Source organism: Nothobranchius furzeri, chromosome 1 (assembly GCF_043380555.1).
Source record: "Nothobranchius furzeri strain GRZ-AD chromosome 1, NfurGRZ-RIMD1, whole genome shotgun sequence".
Lineage (NCBI taxonomy): Eukaryota > Metazoa > Chordata > Actinopteri > Cyprinodontiformes > Nothobranchiidae > Nothobranchius > Nothobranchius furzeri.
The window spans coordinates 32,185,029-32,207,292 of NC_091741.1; the positions used below are offsets into that span (position 1 = coordinate 32,185,029).

Sequence of the window (22,264 nt, forward strand, 5' to 3'; positions counted from 1 at the left end):
CTCAGACTTCCAGTACAAGTCAGAGACCTGTCATCTACAGAAATACTCAGATGACTCTGCAGTTGTCGGGTGTATCAGAGATGGACAGGAAGCTGAGTACAGAGAGCTGGTGGAGCGCTTTGTGGCATGGTGTGGAAACAATCATCTGACCTTGAACGTGAACAAAACAAAGGAGATGATTTTAGACTTCAGAAGAAACAGGGTGGAGTCAAACACTGTTTCCATCATGGGAGAAGAAGTGGAGGTGGTTGAGGAATACAAACACCTTGGAGTTCACCTGGACAACAGACTGGACTGGAGAAAGAACAGCGAAGCCGTTAACAAGAAGGGACACAGCAGACTGCACTTCTTGAGGACGCTTAGGTCCTTCAATGTCTGTAGCAAGATGCTGCAGATCTTCTACAAGTCTGCTGTTGAGAGTGTAATCTCTTCAGCCATCGTCTGTTGGGGTAGCAGCATCAGAAGCAGGGACCTGAAAAGGCTCAACAGCCTAATAACAAAGGCTGGTTCTGTTCTGGGGACGACTGTGGAACCGCTGGAGGAGATGATGCAAAGAAGGATTCTCCAGAGAATCAAGAACATGATGGACAACCCTGAGCATTCTCTTCACAAGACTGTCCGACAACGGAAGAGTGTCTTCAGTCAGAGGCTTCTTCAGTTTGGCTGCAACACTGACCGCTACTGGAGATCCTTCCTGCCAACAGCCATTGTAATATACAACACCTCTTTGATGACCTGATTATTATTATTATTCTGAGCTACTACAGCAATCAGTTTCCCTCTGGGATTAATAAAGTATTTTTGAATTAGAATTTGGTTTTTCTTAACATTAGATTTAAAACGGACCCCCAACACAAATGACACATCTGTTGTTTGAAGACTTGCCTGCTCAGTTGCACATTTCTTGAACTAGAGAATGCTGTTGTTATTTGTGTCTCTCCTACTTCCTGTCATGTTCTGTGTCCCTTTGGTCCTCAGCTCTCTCCGGTTCTCCCTCCAGGTTTCCCCCAGGTCTCTCCTGGTCACCCCTCTGTAGTGTTTCTATAGGTTCAGCTTTTCCTGCTAGTGGTCTACTTCAGTGTGTGTGTTTTCCTTCTCCACTTGTTAATTATTTCTCACGCATCGTTCCACAAATGTGGAATGACCTTCCAAGCTCTACCAGAACAGGAGCTTCCTTGTCAATTTTCAAGAAACTCCTGAAGACCCTGCTCCCTGCACCCGTTCTCCTCTCTACCGTCCACTCCTTGTTCCCTCCTCTCCATGATTGATGTCATGTTGTTGTTGTTGTTGTTGTTGTTGTTAGCCTCAAGGGCAACATGCTGATTATCACTTGTAAGTCACTTTGGACAAAAGCGTCTGCTACATACATAAACATGATTAGTCCCCTCACTTCTCTGGTCATTAGTGGTTTATCTTTGGTTGTCTTGTGCCTTTAGTCTGTTAGGTTTATTTATTCAGAGATTCACAGGTTATGGTTTAGCCCCTCCTCTGCTTGGTTTTCTCTTCCCATTTAGTTCATTGATCTCACCGCTCCTTCCTCAGTTCTCTCCCCCACACACCTGCTCCTCGTTCTCCAATCATCCAGCCCCTGTAGATAACCCTGTCTCGCCCCTGTGTTTGTCGGTCCATGGTCTTATGTCAGCGTTGTCGTGTCCCTCCCTAAGTCTCTAGGTCTGCTCAGAAAGTGAGCTTTTGGTGGTTTGTCTGAGTTTAGTTATTAGGTTTTGGCCCCCTGCCCTTTTGGATTTTTGGTAATCATCCTAAATAAAGGACTTTATTTTTTTACATCCGCTCCTGCCTCGTGTCATCTGGTGTCTGCACCTTGGGTCCTAAACTCCTCCCTCTCTCAACGGGACACTTCCAAAATGCAGGTAAAAGAACTTTTAGGTGCCTATTTTAAAAACGAAAATTCCCTGGGAGCGCCGGAACTCCCAGTGGCAGGCGGTGGCCTCTCTGGGGTTGCCCAGACAAGGGTAGAACGCCTTCTCCGGGTCAGGGATGAGGTCCTGCCCCGAGTGGAGGAGTTTAGGTATTTTGTTCACGAGTGAGAGAAAACTGGAGCGTGAGATCGACAGGTGGATTGGTGCTGCATCTGCAGTGATGAGGGCGTTGTACCGGTCTGTCGTGGTGAAGAGAGAGCTGAGTCAGAAGGCGAAGCTCTCGATTTACCGGTGGATCTACGTTCCTACCCTCACCTATGGTCATGAGCTTTGGGTAGTGACCGAAAGAACGAGATCACGGATACAAGCAGCCGAAATGAGTTTTCTCCGTAGGGTGTCTGGGCTCTCCCTTAGAGATAGGGTGAGAAGCTCGGTCATCCGGGAGGGGCTCGGAGTAGACCCGCTGCTCCTCCACATCGAGAGGAGCCAGTTGAGGTGGCTCGGGCATCTGGTCAGGATGCCTCCCTGGTGAGGTTTTCCGGGCATGTCCAACTGGGAGAAGACCTAAAGGTAGACCCAGGATACGGGGGAGGGACGATGTCTCTCACCTGGCCAGGGAACGCCTTGGGATTCCCCCAGAGGAGCTGGCCCAAGTGGCTGGGGAGAGGGAAGTCTGGGCGTCTCTACTTAGGCTACTGCCCCCGCGACCCGACTCCGGATAAGAGGAAGAAAATGGATGGATGGACACATACCAACTGACTACTTCTGAACCAAAAGCATGATACAAGGTGAGCGATGAACAAGCTTTTGTTATAATGATTTGGAATGACCCCCCCCCCCCCCCCCCCCAGTGGCGAGACAGGCCACCTTACTTCAGCGTTTAAAGAATCATTGAAGACATATCACACATATGTTAGCAAACATGTTTCATCTTTAACTAGAATCTTTATCTACACGTTTACCTGTCTGACTCCAGGTGTACCGGTTATTTAACAGCATACCTGTATGCTTATTAACAAGTCCGGACAGGTAAGTGGCTGCCACCTGTTCAGTGAATCCAGGTGTAAGTGTAACATGTGAGCTTTTTCCTTGAACACAAGTGATTGTTTTACCTGTAGAATGACTCCTTTGTCCAACAGGCTCCGTTTCTTCGCTGTCATAACAAAGTAGTGTGTGTCATCCTTATAGTAGACGATGTTCTCCAGGTCAATACCTGGAACAGGTGTTAATGTGCAGGTGAAATTCAGGCCAGGTGTGTCTGGATGAGTTGAGACAGAATCATTACAAACCTGTTTCTTGTCGCAGTTCCCGGAAGAAGGCCTGGTTGAAGATGAAAGCCACTCCACTGATCTCCTCTACTTTGGCCTCAGCTGAGGTGTTTCTGTTCTTAAAGTTGGCCGTGATTGCGATGGCCAGCTTCCCTCTGAACTCCTTACGCCTAAAACCTGATCATGCAGGTAAAAGATCACACTTACTGACAGGCTCAGAACTGAACACATCACAATGGCCGTTGGGTTCCTTTTGGGGTAGGGTTAGGACTTTATTCAGTCGGACCCTCTAACTGATCCATCATGAACCTCTGAAGGACTGATAGTATCATCCTACCTGGCAGTGTGTTCCTACGCCCATCTGCTCCGATGATCACATCAAACTCCAGCTGACTGACGGGATGGGTCTTTGGACTCACCTCCACCCTCCAGCCCACCTCTATACAGGTAAACATTTAAGATCAGCAAAGGTCTGATTTAATGAATCTAGTCAGGATTCACACCAGGGGCAGATTTAGGACTGAAGAAGACCCGGGGCTTAACACACACACACACACACACACACACACGCGCACACACACGTGACACGCACTAGTCAACATCATATATATTTGTCTTGTACCACATAGATTTTAATCTGAAGCTACATATTCAGCATATTCAGGGCAGAGTATAGTTCCTGTTAGTGTTTAGTGTGAGATGATAGTAAATATTCCCGCTCTTTCTCCAACAACTTTACCTGATAGTAAGCTAACTTTAGGCAAACCAGCAGCACAACAAATATTTTCTAATAAGACTCACAAACCTGAGTCAGCACCAGTCTCATCAAAGCTGGGGTTCTGTCGCCGTACTTTTGGTCTAAAAAACCTCCTTATGTCCATCTTCACTCATGCGTTTCAGGCAGAGAGTGCAGAAGAAGCCGGCTGCTGAAGGGCTTCTTCTTCAGTGGTGGAGGCTCAGGCAGGCTGTATACAAACTACTGCCAGCTGCTCCCCCTCTGTTGGACTTTGGTACTGCATGCTACTTCCACGATTTAGATCCGGGGCTTTTCATAAAACATCCGGGGCTTCAGCCCAAGTAGCCGGGCCTAACGCCGCCCCTGATTCACACCAACCACCCACCCACTGACCCATGTATGGATCAACGAGGCACAGCAGATGACCACTGATGTACAGTTGTGTCCCCGGCTATTCAATTGTCAAAGAGCCCCCCCCCCCCCCCCCCCATTATGTAACACACACTTTGTATGCTTCTGTTGCGTGACTCTATGGTTGACCCAGTAGTGATGTGTATAACTAATCTGGTACCTGAAGTTCATGTGGATGGTGGTGTCTATTTTAATTCATGTACTACACTGGTAAATGTGTAGTACTGATGCAGTATAAGTAATCACAGGTATTAGTGGTGAGTAGGTACAGGTGTCTCCAACCTTTCACCTGTTGGCTAGCTGAGCCTAACAAAGTTAGCTGATATGTATCAGTTTCTGTTTGGAGCTCGCTGGTGCCATCTGGTGGCTGCAAAACGGTGGTGCGGATTATGGTACTAGAGTTGTACATTTGAACATGTATTGCTGTCAGTTGATAGATACAGTAATGGAGATCTCTTTCTGTCCCCTTTATTTATGTTTTCTAGACAACCACATCACGTGGAAATACCTGCAGACACACACACCTCTACACACATTCACATCCCTGAAGACACCTCTACATACGTACCAGCTCAGTGGCCTAGTGGTAGAGTGACCGCCCTGAGACTGCAAGATCAGGGTTCAATCCCTGGTCGGGTCATACCAAAGACTTTGAAAAAATGGGACCCAATGCCTCCCTGCTTGACACTCAGCATTAAGGGTTGGATTGGAGGGTTAAACCACCAAATGGTTCCCGAGCGCGGCCGTGTCTGCAGCTCACCGCTCCCCCAGGGGATGGGTCAGATGGGGAGAACAACTGGGCCTTTAACTTTAACTTCACATACATTCACATCCCTGAAGACACGTGCACAGACTGCAACAGAATGTGCAATCTCAATTAAACTGCTTGAACTGTACCAATGGAGCTGCCTGACCGAGGAAGACTCAGTGTAAGTAAAATCAGAAATCAGTGCAGTAATACTACAGTTTTACACTCTTACATCCGTAGACGTTATTTCCAAAGCACTTTCCATCAACCAGAAGACAAAACAAGGTGCTGCACACATAAAAAAGAATTTTATACATCAATAATCCATGCAAGGGCTGAGAAAGATTAAAAAACATATAAAAACTAAAGATTTAAATAAAACAGGATAAAAGACGGATGAAACATCACAGCTCATCTGACCTCCAGTGGAAGATCATCCCACAGCTTAAGGGCCAAGAAAGGCCGGCCTCTAGTCGAGTAGTGCACCTGTGGAGCGACTAGTCAGTCGCTGTGATGGCGAGTGTAGTGAAGGGTTGTAACGAGTGAGGAAGTCAGACCGATAGCTTGGAGCACAGCCCTGCAGAGACTCCAAATCAAACTCTGAAAGGAACTGGAAGCCAGTGAAGATGTGATGAGTTCCTGCGTTCTGGTGCTGGTCCGGTATCTAGCTGCAGCCCGGCTAGTGCAGCCAGCTAACTCCTGAGTAAAGGGAGTTGTAGCGATAGTGAAGTAATGTAGACTACTGTCCCACTAGCAGCGGTGCTGGATAGGCAGCGCAGATGGGAAGATCAAGCGGGCACTACCCCATTAATGAGACTCTTAAGTGATACATCCAACAGTTTTTCTCCAAGGATCTTGGAGCAAGTAAGACGCTTTTCTCATCTCTCCGGCCCCTTATCATCCCAAGGCTCTTTTTCCTGTCTTTCTCTGCCATGGAGGCTGCAGAAGATGTATAGATCTTTGGATTTGTGGTTGCTGGATTTCTGCTAATTGGAGCAGGCAGTTATCTGGTACATTGGGAAATTATGGAGCTGTCTGGGGCAACTGGAAAAGTCCCTGAACTCCGAGAAGTTCTGTGTTGTTTCCTTTAGTTCTTCGTTGTACACAGTGTGATGAGGGTTTGTTTGTACCTTTGCCGACATGTTTCCATGTCACTGCCATCTTCATCAGGGTAACCACCGGATGTTGTTGGACGACATCGCCCTCTGCTGCCTGCTCCCTCTCCGCTGATCACCGTGTCCCATGAGTGGTCCAGGGTGTAGACTCCTTCGTCCCTGTTCATGGTCCTGGGTCCACGTCCCCTCATCCCAGCTGCTTCTTTGATCATCTTTTGAATTTCGGTTTTTTCTGAGTTTATGATCCGTGATGTCCCGGTCCATTATGTGGTTTTCTCTTGTACAGCGGTCTGTTACGGCTGATTTTTATTCTGCTGCTCTCGTGTGTCGGACTTGTTTCCTTCTCACACTCCTCTGTTTGTGTGTTGGTTGGCGTCCGGCTTCTCCTACGTATGTTTATTACAGTTTACATGGGATTTCTGTCTGACTCCGCAATTTAGTGCTGATGATGTTTTGTCTGTTGGGTGTACTGTCTTTTCCTAACTGTCACACACGGTTTTGTTGGACTGTTTTTTTTTTACTTTTGTAGTTCTTGCTGTGTTAGTCTTTATATTCCATGTTTGGTTCTTTTTTAAACACAGATAAGGTTTTTCTTTACATTGCTGACATCAGCAATGTAAAGAAAAACCTTATCTGTGTTTAAAAAAGAACCAAACATGGAATTTATGTTTATGTTGTGTTTGTTCATTGCTGTTATAATATTTAATTTTCTTATTTTTAACTCAAATTTTTCTTTCACCTGTTTATAAAGTTTAATAATTTAGACTTGACTTTTTCTGATGTTAATCTGTTTCTGTTTAGAGATCATTAGGTTTTGTGACTTTATTTTGTTTTGATCCATGTGAAGCACTTTGTGATTCTATGTCTGTGATAAGTGCTATAGACATAACACGTACTTACTTTTCTGTTATGCCTTTGATGTATGAAAGGGTTATTACTGGTCTTGGCTCTGTGCTTTTTGGTTTGTTGTTTTGGTTCGTCTTTTTGTCTCGTTATTCATAGCTCTCCCTTGCCCTGCCTCCAACATGCCTCCATCTAAATAGGATAGATTATCCAGAGTTATCTCTGTAGTTATGCTGCTATAGGCTTAGACTGCTGGAGGACACACTGACCACTTCTCACACTCTACTGCTTTCTTCTACAATCTGCTCTTTAACTGTATTATTTCCTGCTATTTCAGCTGTTAACTTTATTTTCTCTCTAAGTGTTTTTCTCCCCAGAAGAAGCTACAACGATGTTCTGCTGAGCTGTGGTGGCCTCATGGAGGGGGCCATCGTCTAGCACACTGCTGCTAACCACTTAAACATTCTCCCTCTCCTGATAATAACACTTTGCTCTCTGTGACGTTGGATGTGCTACTACTAGTTTACCCGTTTAATTATAGATCCACTAGGATAAATACAATAAAGTTTATCTCACCAAATAGAATATTTACTAAGACATTACAATATAACTGTAGACACATTACGTGTGTTGTGTGTGTGTGTGTGTGTGCGCGTGCGTGCGTGTGTGCGTGCGTGCGTGCGTGTGTGCGTGTGTGTGTGTGTGTGCTCTGTCTTCTCCATCCCCAGTGAGTCGTGGAGGATGGCTGCTTATACTGAGCCAGGATCCTCTGGAGGTTTCTTCCTGTTAAAAGGGAGTTTTCCTCTCCACTGTCGCTGCATGCTTGCTTAGTATGAGGATTGCTGTAAAGACTCTGACACTAGTCAGTGACTCGATGCGACCTGCTGGGTTCCTTATATAGGAAACTTGTTACTGATTGCCTTATTGACCTGACCTGTGTTGTTTACTGTGTGCAGGTCCTTGAGACGACTCTGGTCCTGATTTGGTGCTTTATAAATAAACTTGAGCTGAGCTGAGCTGAGTTGAATTAAGATCTGGGGAGTTTCCAGGCCATAGACCCAAAATTTCAAAGTTTTGGTCCCCGAGCCACTGAGGTATCACTTTTGCCTTGTGGCACGGTGCTCCATCGTGCTGGAAAATGCATGTTCTTCACCAAACTGTTGTGGGATTGTTGGAAGATGTTGCTGTCGGAGGGTGTGTTGGTACCATTCTTTATTCATGGCTGTGTTTTGGGCTAAATTGTGAGTGAACTCACTCCCTTGGATGAGAACCCTAACCCCACACATGAATGGTCTTAGGATGCTTTACTGTTGGCATGGCACAGGACTGGTGGTAGCGCTCACCTTTTCTCCTCCGGACAAGCATTTTCCCAGATGCCCCAAACAACCGGAAAGGGGCTTCATCGGAGAATAAGACTTTGCCCCAGTCCTCAGCAGTCCATTCACCATGCTTTTAGCAGAAGATCAATCTGTCCGTGATGGATTATTTTGGAGAGAAGTGGCTTCTTTGCTGCCCTTCTTGACACCAGGCCATCTTCCAAAAGTATTCGCCTCATTGTGCTGCAGATGTGCTCACTCCTTCCTGCTGCCATTCCTGAGCAAGCTCTGCACTGGTGGCACTCTGATCCCGCAGCTGAATCCTCGTTAGGAGATGATCCTGGCGCTTGCTGGACTTTCTTGGACCCCCTGAAGCCTTCTGAACAAGATTCAAACCCCCTTTTTTTGAAGTTCTTGGTGATCCTATAAATTGTTGATTCAGGTGCAGTCTTAGTATCCACACTTGCCTGTGAAGCCATTTTTATGCAACGCAATGATGGCTGCACGTGTTTCTTTGCAGGTCACCATGGTTACCAATGGAAGAACAATGGTTTCAAGCATCACCCTCCTTTAACGTGTCAAGTCTGCCGTTCTAACCCAGTCAGCCTGACATACAGGTGCTGGCCAGTAAATTAGAATATCATCAAAAGGTTGAAAATATTTCAGTAATTCCATTCAAAACGTGAAACTTGTACATTATATTCATGCAATGCACACAGACCAATGTATTTCCAATGTTCATTACATTTAAATTTGATATTCATAAGTGACAACTAATGAAAACTCCAAATTTGGTATCTCAAAAAATTAGAATATTCTGAAAAGGCTGAATATAGAAGACACCTGCTGCCACTCTAATCAGATGATTTACTCAAAACACCTGCAAAGGCCTTTAAAAGGTCCCTCAGTCTTGTTTTGAAGGCACCACAATCATGGGGAAGACTTCTGACTTAACAGCTGTCCAAAAGACAATCATTGACACCTTGCACAAGGAGGGCAAGACACAAAAGGTGATTGCTAAAGAAGCTGGCTGTTCGCAGAGCTCTGTGTCCAAGCACATTAACAGACAGGCGAAGGGACGGAAAAAATGTGGTAGAAAAAAGTGTACAAGCTCTAGGGATAACCGCACCCTGCAGAGAATTGTGATGACAAACCCATTCAAAAATGTGGGGGAGATCCACAAAGAGTGGACTGCAGCTGGAGTCAGCGCTTCAAGAACCACCACGAGGAGACTCATGAAAGACATGGGATTCAGGTGTCGCATTCCGTGTGTCAAGCCACTCTTGAACATGAAACAGCGCAAGAAGCGTCTCGCCTGGGCCAAGGACAAAAAGGACTGGACTGATGCTGAGTGGTCCAAAGTTATGTTTTCTGATGAAAGCAAGTTCTGCATTTCCTTTGGAAATCAAGGACCCAGAGTCTGGAGGAAGAGCGGAGAAGCACAGAATCCACGTTGCATGAGGTCCAGTGTAAAGTTTCCACCGTCAGTGATGGTGTGGGGTGCCATGTCATCTGCCGGTGTTGGCCCACTCTGTTTCCTGAGGTCCAGGGTCAATGCAGCCGTCTACCAGGAAGTTTTAGAGCACTTCATGCTTCCTGCTGCTGACCAACTTTATGGGGATGCAGACTTCACCTTTCAACAGGACTTGGCACCTGCACACAGTGCCAAAACCACCAGCACCTGGTTCAAGGACCATGGTATCCCTGTCCTTGATTGGCCAGCAAACTCGCCTGACCTTAACCCCATAGAAAATCTATGGGGTATTGTGAAGCGGAGGATGCAATACGCTAGACCCAACAATGCAGAGGAGCTGAAGACGACTATCAGAGCAACCTGGGCTCTCATAACACCTGAGCGGTGCCACAGACTGATCGAGTCCATGCCACGCCGCATTACTGCAGTTATTGAGGCAAAAGGAGCCCCGACTAAGTATTGAGTGCTATACATGCACATTCTTTTCATGTTCATTCTTTTCAGTTGGCCAACATTAGAGAAACAAACATTTTTTCATTGGCCTTTAGAATATTCTAATTTTCTGAGATACCAGATTTGATGTTTTCATTGGTTGTCACCTATAAATATCAAAATTAAACGTAATAAACATCGGAAATACATTGGTCTGTGTGCATTGCATGAATATAATGTACAAGTTTCACGTTTTGAATGGAATTACTGAAATATTTTCAACCTTTTGATGATATTCTAATTTACTGGCCAGCACCTGTAAACATCTCCAGCCTTGTGCTCGTCAACATTCTCGTCTGAGTTAACAAGACCATTACTGAGCTGATCTCAGCAGGTCCTAATGACAGCAACAAAATGCAGTGGGAAGGTTTTGTGGGATTACGTTCATTTCCATATCAAAACAGGACTATGCTGTTCATCTGATCACTCTTTCATAACAATCTGGAGTTGATGCAAACTGCTGTTATAAAAGCTGAAGCCGCAACTTTTCCAATGACCCATATTTCTGTCATTCTAAAAACTTTTGGCCACGACTGTAGTAGTGGACTAGTGATTGAGCCAGGTTGTATGTGGGCACCTATGCGTTCTACTACTGGCCTCAGTGTTCTCTTTGAGGTTCCATAGATTCTTGGAATCATGTTTGCTGTTGGAGTCCTTGTTTCTACGTTCTTTCTGTTATTTTGCCTTTCTCTAGTGTAGTGGAATTAAAACATATTAATTATGACCAATAAGATGTGATATTCCATATAAATATGAAATATTAACCTGATCTTTGAATGTTTCATCAGAAGATTCTCGGGTTCTTTGCTTCTTCAGGGATCATAAACACACTTCGTATTAATTCAGACAGAGTCAGTATGTAGTTTATAAAATTAATGTAATTATTTTTCCTACACTAATAATTTATACATGACAAGATATGAATAATGAGAGGTGGTGTGGAGGATGTGAGGTGTTGTGATGGAAGCTAGATGTTGTAGCAACCGTTCTGTGTGTCTGAGAGAAAATGTGAACTCTGGATGTAAAAGAATGTGTTGTTTGTTATAAACTAGAGTTGTTAATTAAAAACTGCATCAGATGCAATCTGTCGTGCCAAGTCTACGCACTCTTGGTGTGGAGGTTCTTGTTCGGTCCGGGGGGTCGATGGTCACTGCCGGTGGAGTGAACTCTGATATCAGGAACCCGTAAATAGTTCCGATAAGGCCAGTCCAGTCTGAGATCCCTCGAGGTGAAGGCAGGAAGCTGGAATGCTTATTTGCATCTAAGGTTGATGTTTGTTATTAGAGAGCCGGTTGTCTGGTATGAGCCGCAGCGTTGCAGAGAGGCTTTGACAGGAGGTCAAAGGAGGTTGTTTTAAATGAGGCTTCTTACCCGACTTGGCTGAACCGGGAGTCAGCGAGAAACTGAATTAATCAGGAAGTAATTCTTGTTATTAAACTACTTTGTTATGATGTCTGGTCGAGTTTGGCCAATCAGAATGTGACACGTTTCTGAGTATTTACCAACATCCGTCAGAAAGCCACGCCCTCCTCAGATACAAAGATGTTTTTAACCTTAATGAGTATCTTATGGTGATGTGTATGCGTGTAAACAACGATTAACGTGTTAAATCAAACACACACTCATCTGTGATGTAAATGGATCGTTGTTAGAACAATATTCATTTTAAATTCATGGATTTAAGCACAGATTATTCAAACATCTGATTGAAACATCTTGTTCATTCATCACATCTGATTATTTATCGTATAACTGTAACATCGTGGAGTCTTCACTTGTTCAGAGTGAAGAATGACGTCTGGCGTTCACAGAGAGTGTAGGACCTTGGGAGAGAATGTTTGTCTGGATGTTTTGTCGTCATGGAATGTAAACACGTGCCGAACAGAACCTTCTGGTTCTGGAAGGCCAAACAGAAAGTGGATTGATTTCTGTAGATGAAAGATTATTATGTTGGTCAATATATAGGAGAAAATGGACCCTTGTGGGCGTTGCACTAGTAATGGTTTCAGTTATTTTTTCATGTTTTCCTCAACGTCTTCCGTCGGGTCTTTTTTCAGTGTTTTCTATGTTTTTCATGTCCTCGAGCTTCTGCTCCACCTGTTGTTTGTATTTTTCTTCGTCCTTCACTGTTGTTCTTCCTGTACCTGCAGGTAGAATAATGATGTGTTTGTGTTTAGCGAGCGATGTAATGGCTGTTTTTTCTTCGTTTGTAACATTACTGTGTTGTATCTTGCTGTTTTTTATTATCCCAATTATAATATTTCTTAATTCTGCTTTTTCCCTTCATCTGTAATCTGTTGACGTGCCAATTCTGTTGCTGCAATAAACTCATCGTATGGTAAGTTTTCTGGCGTTATTGAACGTTTAATGCTGTTTTTAATGTATTTTCTTCTGCTTCTGTTAGTTTGTGTTGTAAGAGGAGTTTTGTGTGCTGTTGTCTTGTTGATGACTTTGGTTAACTTCTCTATATGCCTTTGTTTCACTTTCTTGAAGTGGGTTGGGGTTATTTTTGACAAGTGGGCGAGGTGGGGCTTAGTTTGACAGCTCATTAGCATTTTTGACAGACTTATCTTTCTAGAATCCATATTTTTATGGCAAATTACATTTAATTGAATACCTTTAAGATCTTTTCAGATTGACATTCTGGAATATGTGTGGACAATTCAGTCCGGTTTTTAACCAGAACTGTGTTTTCAGACACACCACTTTTGTACCGGAACTTGTCCTTTCGGCTGCCTTCACACAGCAGGGAAAAGTTCCAGATGTCTGGGGGGGGGGGGCGGGGGGACATGGTGCGGCGGGCGTACAGGCGTCATTTACCCAAACAAAGCCATTCAGTCAAACATGGCAGACGAAGAGATAGAATTCCTCTCACTGATCGGACTTACGTTAAGCATAATTCTGCACACAGGAAGACGCATAAGAGACCTGGATGATGAAGCTCAATGGTTAAAAGGAATCACGGAAGCGGTGTGAAGCGCTCTGTCACGCGTCTAGGAGATGGTACCGTAGGAGGCGAGCTGCCATGGTTTGCCGCATGCTACAGGAGCGAGCTATCTAGGTGCGCACAGCGTCCCCCGGTCCCGTCCTCCCTGTCTGGAAATCGACCTCACCAATCTGAAGCAGCCACCTTGTCCGTAACAAGTCCGGACCTGTTACTAGGGGCGTCGTCCGGTTAAATTAACGTTATCCGGATGTTTGTATTCAGACACAAAGGTCTTACGGACAGAGTCCTGAACATTTCTGTTTTTCATGGCCTGTATGAAGAGGGCTTTATATTCTATTGACCATTTATCAAAAGTAACCACTTACAAATTGTTGCATATGTGCATCTGGTACTGTCCGAGTATTGAACACATACTGAGAGTTGCATTTGTGTTATTGTGTACCAGGATAATGCCAGTACAAGTTAAACTGAGGAGTTCTACACTTACTGCATCGTCTTAAGCTGATTTTGAAAAGGTTGCATTTGGAGACTGTGTATTTTGGGGACTGTGTATTTTTTCATGTATGTAGCTCCCATACTCTGGAATGCACTGCCACACACTATCCACCACTTACCATCCATTGGCATCTTCAAGTCACGCCTGAAGACTCACCTGTATAATATGGCTTTTAGATTGATTTTTCTTTCTTTCTTTGCTGTTTTGATCAGCATTTATCTTGCCTGTTGTTTCAGTTTGTTTTATTAGCATTTTATGTTTCTGATGTTATGTTGGGAGGTACTTTGGTCAGCTCCCATGCTGTTTTTAAACGCGCCATACAAAAACATTTGGTATGTTATGGTATGGTAGGGTAGGGTATGGTACAGGATGGTACGGTTGTCGCGTGCCCATCCCATTTACCGGTTCCTTTAAAACCCAGTTCCGTTAGAACTTATGAGACGGTGCATCTATCAGGGTTCGGGGGGATGTCGGCGAGTTTAATTGTACTAGACCCGGGTTTGGACTATCTAATTAGAATCTTGTCTTTTATTTTCAAGGTGAAATGACTTGTATGAATAGTAATCCCCAGAGTAGTCCACTTCTTTTAAACTCTTTACCTTTTGGTTAAGATACTAGAGAGAAGTCTGGAGGCAAGCCAAGCCTCTCAGCAATTGTTTGGATTACCCGGAATTAATTGCGCCTCTAACAGCTTATGTGGGAGGTTGGTAACTATAAAATGATTTATGCTAGTTGATCAGGCTATCATAATTTTATCAATTTATTTATTAATCCAACCTTCCAGCTGATTAGAGACTTTTTCAACCTGCAATCAGAGCCAAAAATAACCTCTAATATTCTGTTTTTATCGCCCTTAAGACAACTCGTTACTCGCAAGGAGGGGGAAGTTAAAACTTCCCTTATCTTAAGGTTTCTTTATATTATTCTATTATAAACTGTAAAGTAAGTCCTGATAATTCAGGGACCGATCTTCGACATGCTTACCTCTGTGCAATTTATGGCCAGGGCTCCAAACGTGAAGCTTTAGAGAAAACCTGAAAGGATCAGGATTATGTTTCTTTTTCAAAAAAGGTTTATTACAAAATCAAAATACAAAAATGGGTAAATAAAAAACAACTGCTATCCCCCACGGAGGAATTAGTTCAAAATGATTAAATAAGAGTTAGTTTACACCAGCTCCTGTCTTCTGAGAATCTCCCCAAAACTCTCCCAAATCTCCTCTTCCAAGAGTCCTCTCGCTCGAATCTGAGCTGCATCCTTTTATATCATTCCTGAGACTGCTCTAAACAATGTAAGAGTCACAATTCATTCTCTCCTGACAGTTTAGGTCAAGGGGTCATTTACCAAGTACACTTTTTAGCTCTACATAAGACATTTGGTATCATTTTCACTACATGCAGTATTCACATGAGGGCACAAAAGTTCATGTTGCACTCCTGGAAAGGGAGCACAGGTCATAAATCTTCATGTTGGTAGCAAATTGTAGATCTTCCTTCAGCATTCCTGAGAACTTCTGGGTCCAGATGGACTGTCCTCACTCCATTCCAGTCCTTCTTTTCCCGCCAGAGGTGGAGTTAGGGGCAGGATCATGGGTGGGTCCATGGGTGGATCCACAGAAGCCAGCCTGTCTTTTGACCCTTTGCCTAGTTCTGTCCTCACCAGCAAGTCCTGAACTATTGTCCTCTTGACCCTTGTGTGACCCTTGTCTCTGACCACTGTTTCTAAGCCTTGACCGGTTGCTCGGACTTGCAACATCCCCCATGGGGACGAACTGAGGAAAAGGACCATAAAAAGATGGAGCAGCAATGCAAGCCTTCATAAATCTAGCATCCATCTCACTCAGGAACGGCTGAACACTCAGACACCTAACTGTGGCCTCCACATCAACCCTCATTCTCATCATAATGCCATCATCAGCTACGGGTAAACACAAGGTCCCTTTGCGGGTTGTTACATAACCTTTAAACTGCCTCCTTCCATCTGTGGGATCTTCGCCCAAAAAGAATAAAGATAAATCCATCACTGGAGCCTCTCCACGCGGAAGCGATCCCATCATTTGCGGTGGGAAGCTGGCGCTGAAAACCAAAACATGATTTCTCGTATCTAATAAAGGTGCGGTCCCAAAAGAGTCACAGACTTCTGGGCCGAACCATCCAGTCTTTACAGACAAAATATTCATAAACTGAAAGCAATCTATAATCTTGCCTTGACAAACAAAGTAACACCCCTTCTGGGATTTAATCCTCCACCTCATTTCTCTCCCAGGTGCGATTCGGACAGGGGGAGGAATGCCTGCTGGTTCCCTGCTTAGACAGACCATAGGGATTTCACGTATCACATCAGGACACGGGACGCATGTCGAAGCTGCCGTCATTACTGATACAACCTCTTCAGCCACGTCAGAGGAGGGCGCCGTTGTCAGCTCCTCGTCGTGGGTCTGCTCAAGCAGGGCATTTACTCCCGGAGAGGACAACATTAGTACGTCGTCCTCCTGACCAGCCTCCCGCTTGAGTCCCTTTTCCATTTGGGCTGGACGTACTGAATAAACCTGCAAGACACGCAGCGTTTATTCATCGTAGCATGTTCACATTGGAGCCCGATCGTCTTAGTCTGAGGCAATCCATCCCTCCTGCGGTTCACGGTGCACAAATAGTATGTGCCATTCAGAGAGAAAACAGTTGGCGGACTTGCAGAGGGGATTAATCCCTCTATGATATTCTGCAGAATCGAGTCCATCTGGAAGGAACATAAAATATGTTCCACATGAGATATATAACTCATTCTATGAAGCAATAAGTAACTGCATTACTGCATAAACACTTCTTAATTATAGGAGAAAATAAATCAGCAGAAGCTGCAGGAAGAACCACACTACAATTCCTATCTGCAGGCATAGTTTTACGACATTAATCCTCACAACAAGTCTACACCAGTTATGAAATGTCTACAACATCTTAAAGACAAACTGGATAAAATAATTATAAAATCCTGACATACCTCCAGATTCAGAGCATCAAGCAGTTCAGATTCAGGGTGAGTTTGATGAGCCATTTGTTCACTTCAAGTTACAGACTGACAGTTAAGGAGCATGCGGTGCAGAGAGGCCTGCACTTAAACAGGAGCAACAAGAAGGGGGGCTAATGCTCCCTCCACCTTGACACCTCTCTTCCCATCTTATCTGGATCTACCAGGTCCTTTTTTCTTTCTCCTAACAGCCTTCTTCCTGTCAACTGCCACTTGTTGTTTTTATAGGCCAAAATCATACCGATTATTAAAATAATCACTCCACACATCAATCCGAGAGCGCACAGAGGCCAGAAGAGAGCATCCCAGACGGGCCTAATGATGTGCTCTCTAACTCCTTTTACCAACATTCCCATTGAATCAGAAGTTCCTTGAATTACATTGTTAGAAACCTGCACTACACTGTCACTCATAATTTCATTTACACCACGTACTATCAGACTCACATGACGTAATGTGCCATTTATGCCATATGCAAAATAATCAAACCAGTCAGCTTTTTGCTGATCTAACGATCTTCGAAATGGTGAGCAAAAACCACTTCTCAGGTCCCAATTTGGGAAATTTCTGAAGTTAGGAAACTCTTTGGGTGCATCAGGGTCAATTGTGAATCTTTCAGGTTGAGGATTTTTCCCTATTCTCGGTTCATTAAAACACACATGATGGTCTATGCCTAACCCGTTAAGGTAATTGAAATTGACCAGACTAAACGCTCCCCACTTAGTCGTTCCTGGGGCTGTGAATCCAGGTGGCACTAAGTCTCCAACTTTATCATTCATAATCATTATACGATCTAAAAGACCATTTCCTGTTTTTGTATCATTTACTTCCCAAGTATTTGTTTTATCAATAGAAAACCAATTTGTTTTAACTCGAAGTTGACCATGTTCCATCACAAGAGTTTTAGTTCCCACTAATTTTCTTTCAAAGGTTTCTGCTTCAATCCTTGTGTCCTGGGGGTAATAATCATATTTTTGCTTATTATATCCCTCTCCATACCAGTATGTCATAGGATATGTCTCGTACATTCCTTTTCTATAATATCTATAATCTTCTGGAATATTTCTTTGCATATAACCACGTAAGACTTTATAGCATAATTCTCCAGTTCCTAAAGTAGCTATGTTTAGATAAGGAGGCCTAGGTTTAAAAAACTCTCGATCTCCTAATGTGTCTGGACGCAGACCTCCAACTGTTAATCCATATAGTTGTGAGTACCAAAAAATACACATCCTTCTAGTTAATCCTTTAGTATTATTACAGACTTCCACCTGACATCCTTCAAGCATTAAGGTGTAATTTCTAGCCCATGTGGGACTGTGATAAAAATCTTTCTTATGGGTTGGTCTAATCATTTCATTTACTGCTTCGAAGATGGAGTCTGCCTCAATTATACTATCAGGAGTAGCTGTACCTTTTTGATAATATGCTCCTGCGATCCTTATTCTAAGTGGCTCGCCTCCCTGCCATATAGCGCTATTATTCGCTTTCCTGGTTAAACAGAGTCTAGTTTCCTCATTCCATGCATGAAATCCTGTATCTAAGTTAGTGGGATCAGATTGATCCTTTTTCATCCATTGCACTACTTTTGGGTGTTTAAAATTAGGAACCTCATAAACCCATTCTGTATAAAGAGTGTGTCTTATTGGATGCAGTTCCCATCCTTGTGGCTGAAGGCCTACCTCATTATGGAGGCAGAAAAATGTCCAGTTAAAATATGTACTATTAGTGGGAAGTATATAATTCTGATATCCTGTATAATTTGCATATTCACTATGACCTTTACGTAAGAGTCGAGCTAAGTCTGAAGTAGATCTCTTACCCCGCACACCGGGCTCTAGAAAGAGAGGAACGGTCTCTTCACCTTCCTCTGCCTCAGCCAGGGGATCAGACATTGCAGGGGGTACTTTTGATAACCATTTAATCACATTATCTTTTACTTTCTGCCACATGTGACTCTCTCCTATCATGGACAAGGAATCATATTTTAGTGTTGTGTTAGGAGGGGGGGTCGGGCAAACATCTCTTCGTTCCCTCCCTCTTGATAATCTTTGATACCAATGCGTAATATTTCCTGTTTGCCAGGAACTTAAACTACTGTCTTTGGTCTGAAAACACCCAAATTTGATTCTACGAGGCCACCATCTCTCTATCTTTATCACTTTGAAAGTGGTGAAGTTGTGTCCCCATTCTAAATCATTTTTAAGGCAATATTTGTAAACCCACAACTCCACTTCACCTGAAGTTTGATTTAAGATTTTCTTTTTCCTTAATATTATCTGACAAGATCGATCAAGCTCTGTGGATCCTGTCTGATCCATTAAGACTGCCATATACTCCGCCCATGGGCCGGTCTCACCACACTCCGTGTCATTCTTCTCCTCCTGCTCTGCTGCAGAAAATGATGTCACGGAGGGTGTAGCCATGATCCGGTCAAATCCATTTTCTCCACAGGGCAAGCGCAGGCAGCCAGTTTTGTTCCCTGTTACACTACAAATCTTGAATCCAATCTGTGTTGCTATCATGCAGGTGGTTATATTCTCATTAAAATCTTCTTTGGGCCATAACAGCTTAATTTTGGATACATTCCAATTCCCTACTAATTGTTGCGGTCCTCCGTGAGTTATGTTATATGTCACCGAGGACACATGATACGTTCGGAGATATACATGTACCCCATATGCAATCGCTATACTTAATCCTATGAGGCTAAATTCGAAAAGGATAAAAAAGGCCCATTTAATCCATTTTATTATCCAATTCTTTCCTTTCGGAATATTTACATTTTTCTTTTTAACTTTGGGGTCAACTCCCGCCGGAGTTGCATACCTGACCACTTTTCGTTTTCTGCTGCTTTCCCTCTTATGCTTCTGAGGAGACAACATCTGCAAAACAGAAGCATAAAAATCAGCAAGAAATGAAAGCGCCCTGCTCTAGTTAGTTAGAGTCAGATTGGAGACCAGCCTTCTACGAGACATTCTAGTGTGAGCAGTCCCATAAATCTTAGGCCAATATGCCTCCCCTCTCCGGGTGGTCACTATGTTAACAGCCGAGCTGCAAACGCGACCCGACAGGTCTATTACCTCCACCAAAGTTAACTGATAAGGCATGAACTTACGCTCCGCCCCTGGTCCAAGACTCTTCAGCTCAACCAGGTATGATGTAACACGCTTACGCATCCCTGGGGGCTCCTGAACAGACAATCCTGTATGCCAGTCGAGAGTCCCTGACAGATAAGTTCCCCATCTGTCATCTTTATACTCTTGAGTTACCCCAATCTGTGTACCTGTTTCCCATGCATCAGCCAGCGTACCAAATTGTTGTCCTAATATCAAGCTCTTAATAGACTCAAATTTGGACCGAGCCTGAAGCTCTTCCAGTCCTTTTTCTCTGGTCTTGAGCTTGAACACAAATGGATAAGCTTCCACCCATAAATCTCTAACCGGCTTCACCAGGCTAGGATTCCTGAGCAGCTCTCCTACAAAAAACATACTTGGCTGGCTTGTCGGTAAGCAGGTAGTCAAAACACCATTCTTCGTGAAACAGCACCCATCTTTGATTTCACCTCTGTGGGTGCATTCACAGACCTGCCAGGAGATGATGCCTGGATTATTCCTCAAGCAGGTTCCGCAAAAACATATTTTAATGGGAGCAGACAGCTCCACTGCACCTGTATGCAAGTCCGTTCTTCTCTCCAGGTGAGTGGGCTTCTGCTCCCGGAGCCCCGACCATTTAATTAGGGTGCACAGAGATCCGCATATCACGCATGTTCCTGGCCTCAAGCCTCCCCATTGCGCGTAACGATACACATTTGCAGATTCTATGAAGCCCGGAAACATAGCCACTTTACAATCTTTAACACAATCCCCCTTCGTTAGCAAAATTAGGCCCGTAGCACCTGAGATCTTACAAGTCATTTCTTCACTAGATTTTGGCCCAGCCATGACCTTTAATCAAGTAATTAATTTAAAAAAAAATTATTTTATTTATTTTTTTTTTCAATTAATCAATTTTATTTTTCAGAGTTATTTTATAACTTGATGAGGGTGAACGCGCAAACCAGTGTCAGTTAAAACCACGTTCCCAGTTATGTCTTTTATTATAAAGGGACCACTTACGTTATGCTTAATGCAATCTCCTTTTCGAACCGGTCCTCTTTTGACCCAAATTCTTTCACCATTCTGTAACACAGAGACGTGTTCCGGGTTAGTTTTTTTCTCAGTTCTTTTCAGTTTCGTCCTATTAAGGATCACATTTAGTTCTGAAACTCCCTCCGGTGTATCCCATCGGGAGCTCAGGTTAGTCAGGATGTGATTTTTTATCGTCCTAACTGCTCTTTCTGCTATTCCGTTAGTGTGGGACTCGTAAGGGATAGAAAAAATGTGTCTTATCCCCCTTGATTCAAGCAGACAAGAAACTTTGTCATTCTTAAATTCAGGTCCTCCATCCGAACGGAGTGACTCACACGTGAGGGGCAGGTGTAGAGATAAGGCCATGCTGACCGTATTTCCTGTGACACGTTTCAGTGGTATTATCTTGCTCTGATCACCTGGTCCATTATCTTTGATTACCAAAAATAACTTATGTCCGTTCACCCCTCTAGAGGCACATTCACCAACATCCGTGCTGAAATGCACCCCCGGCACATCACACATGATGGGCAAATGATCATAAATCACGGGTTGAGCCCCTCCTTTTACTTTACACGACTCACACGTCGCTTTTACTCGTGCTGTTAGTTCTTTCAGCTTTGGTACAGAAATATTTTCTTTTTTGAAAATCTCACGCAAACGTAATACTCCTACGTGTCCGTAATTTTTATGCGCAAATGTCACCAGCTCTTCATCAGCTGCAGCGCTCCTGTTCTGTAAAAACGCTGTGGGTAGAAACAAAGCGCGAGCTTGTACTAATTCATCCACTTCTGCGTTTCCGATCTCATCTTCGCTTTTTCCATTTGTATGGCTATTTACATGTGTCACCTGAATCTGTAATTTTTTCTTATAACACGATACCAAAGTCCACAAGTCAGCGTGTTCCAATCTCTCTCCATCAGTCTTCTGGAAATCTTTAGCTTCCCAAAATGCTAAATGATCATCTAGCCCGTCTTTAACGTATTTAGAGTCTGTGACCAATCTTACTGATCTGAGCTTCAGCTTACACGCGTCAGCAAGCGCCATGACAACGGCCGTCAACTCTGCAGTTTGAGCGGACCCGACAGTCTGTCCAGCTTGCTGATACTTCCTGTCCTTTAGCAGTCTCACAAACCCCCACTTACAGAAGTCTGCATCTGCTGTTTTCTTAGATCCATCGTGTAGTAAACTGCCTCTGGTTTTATGGCTTTAACAACCTCTTTCCTGTCAGGCTTAAGTTTTGTTTCTCCTTCCACGTGAATCTGCGGGTTTGCCAATAACATCTCCCACTTTGCCCATCTGGGTAAAACGGCCCTCGCCTGTGGGAGGAGATCTTTCCGAAGTTCTTTAATCATATAATCAGTAGATTGAATTATGATTTTTT

At 43.8% G+C, this 22,264-nt stretch overlaps 1 protein-coding gene across 3 annotated transcripts in view; it reads right to left on the reverse strand.

Moving 5' to 3' along the window:
• Positions 1–22,264, reverse strand: part of mical3b (microtubule associated monooxygenase, calponin and LIM domain containing 3b) — a 135,080-nt gene that overhangs the window by 88,301 nt on the left and 24,515 nt on the right. For all 3 annotated transcript variants that reach the window (XM_070554044.1, XM_070554066.1, XM_070554091.1), the window contains exons 5-7: positions 3,486–3,587; positions 3,170–3,325; positions 2,993–3,093 (exon numbers count right to left, since the gene is read on the reverse strand). In XM_070554044.1, the coding sequence (XP_070410145.1) occupies positions 2,993–3,093; positions 3,170–3,325; positions 3,486–3,587 (359 nt within the window). The remainder of the gene's footprint in view (positions 1–2,992; positions 3,094–3,169; positions 3,326–3,485; positions 3,588–22,264) is intronic.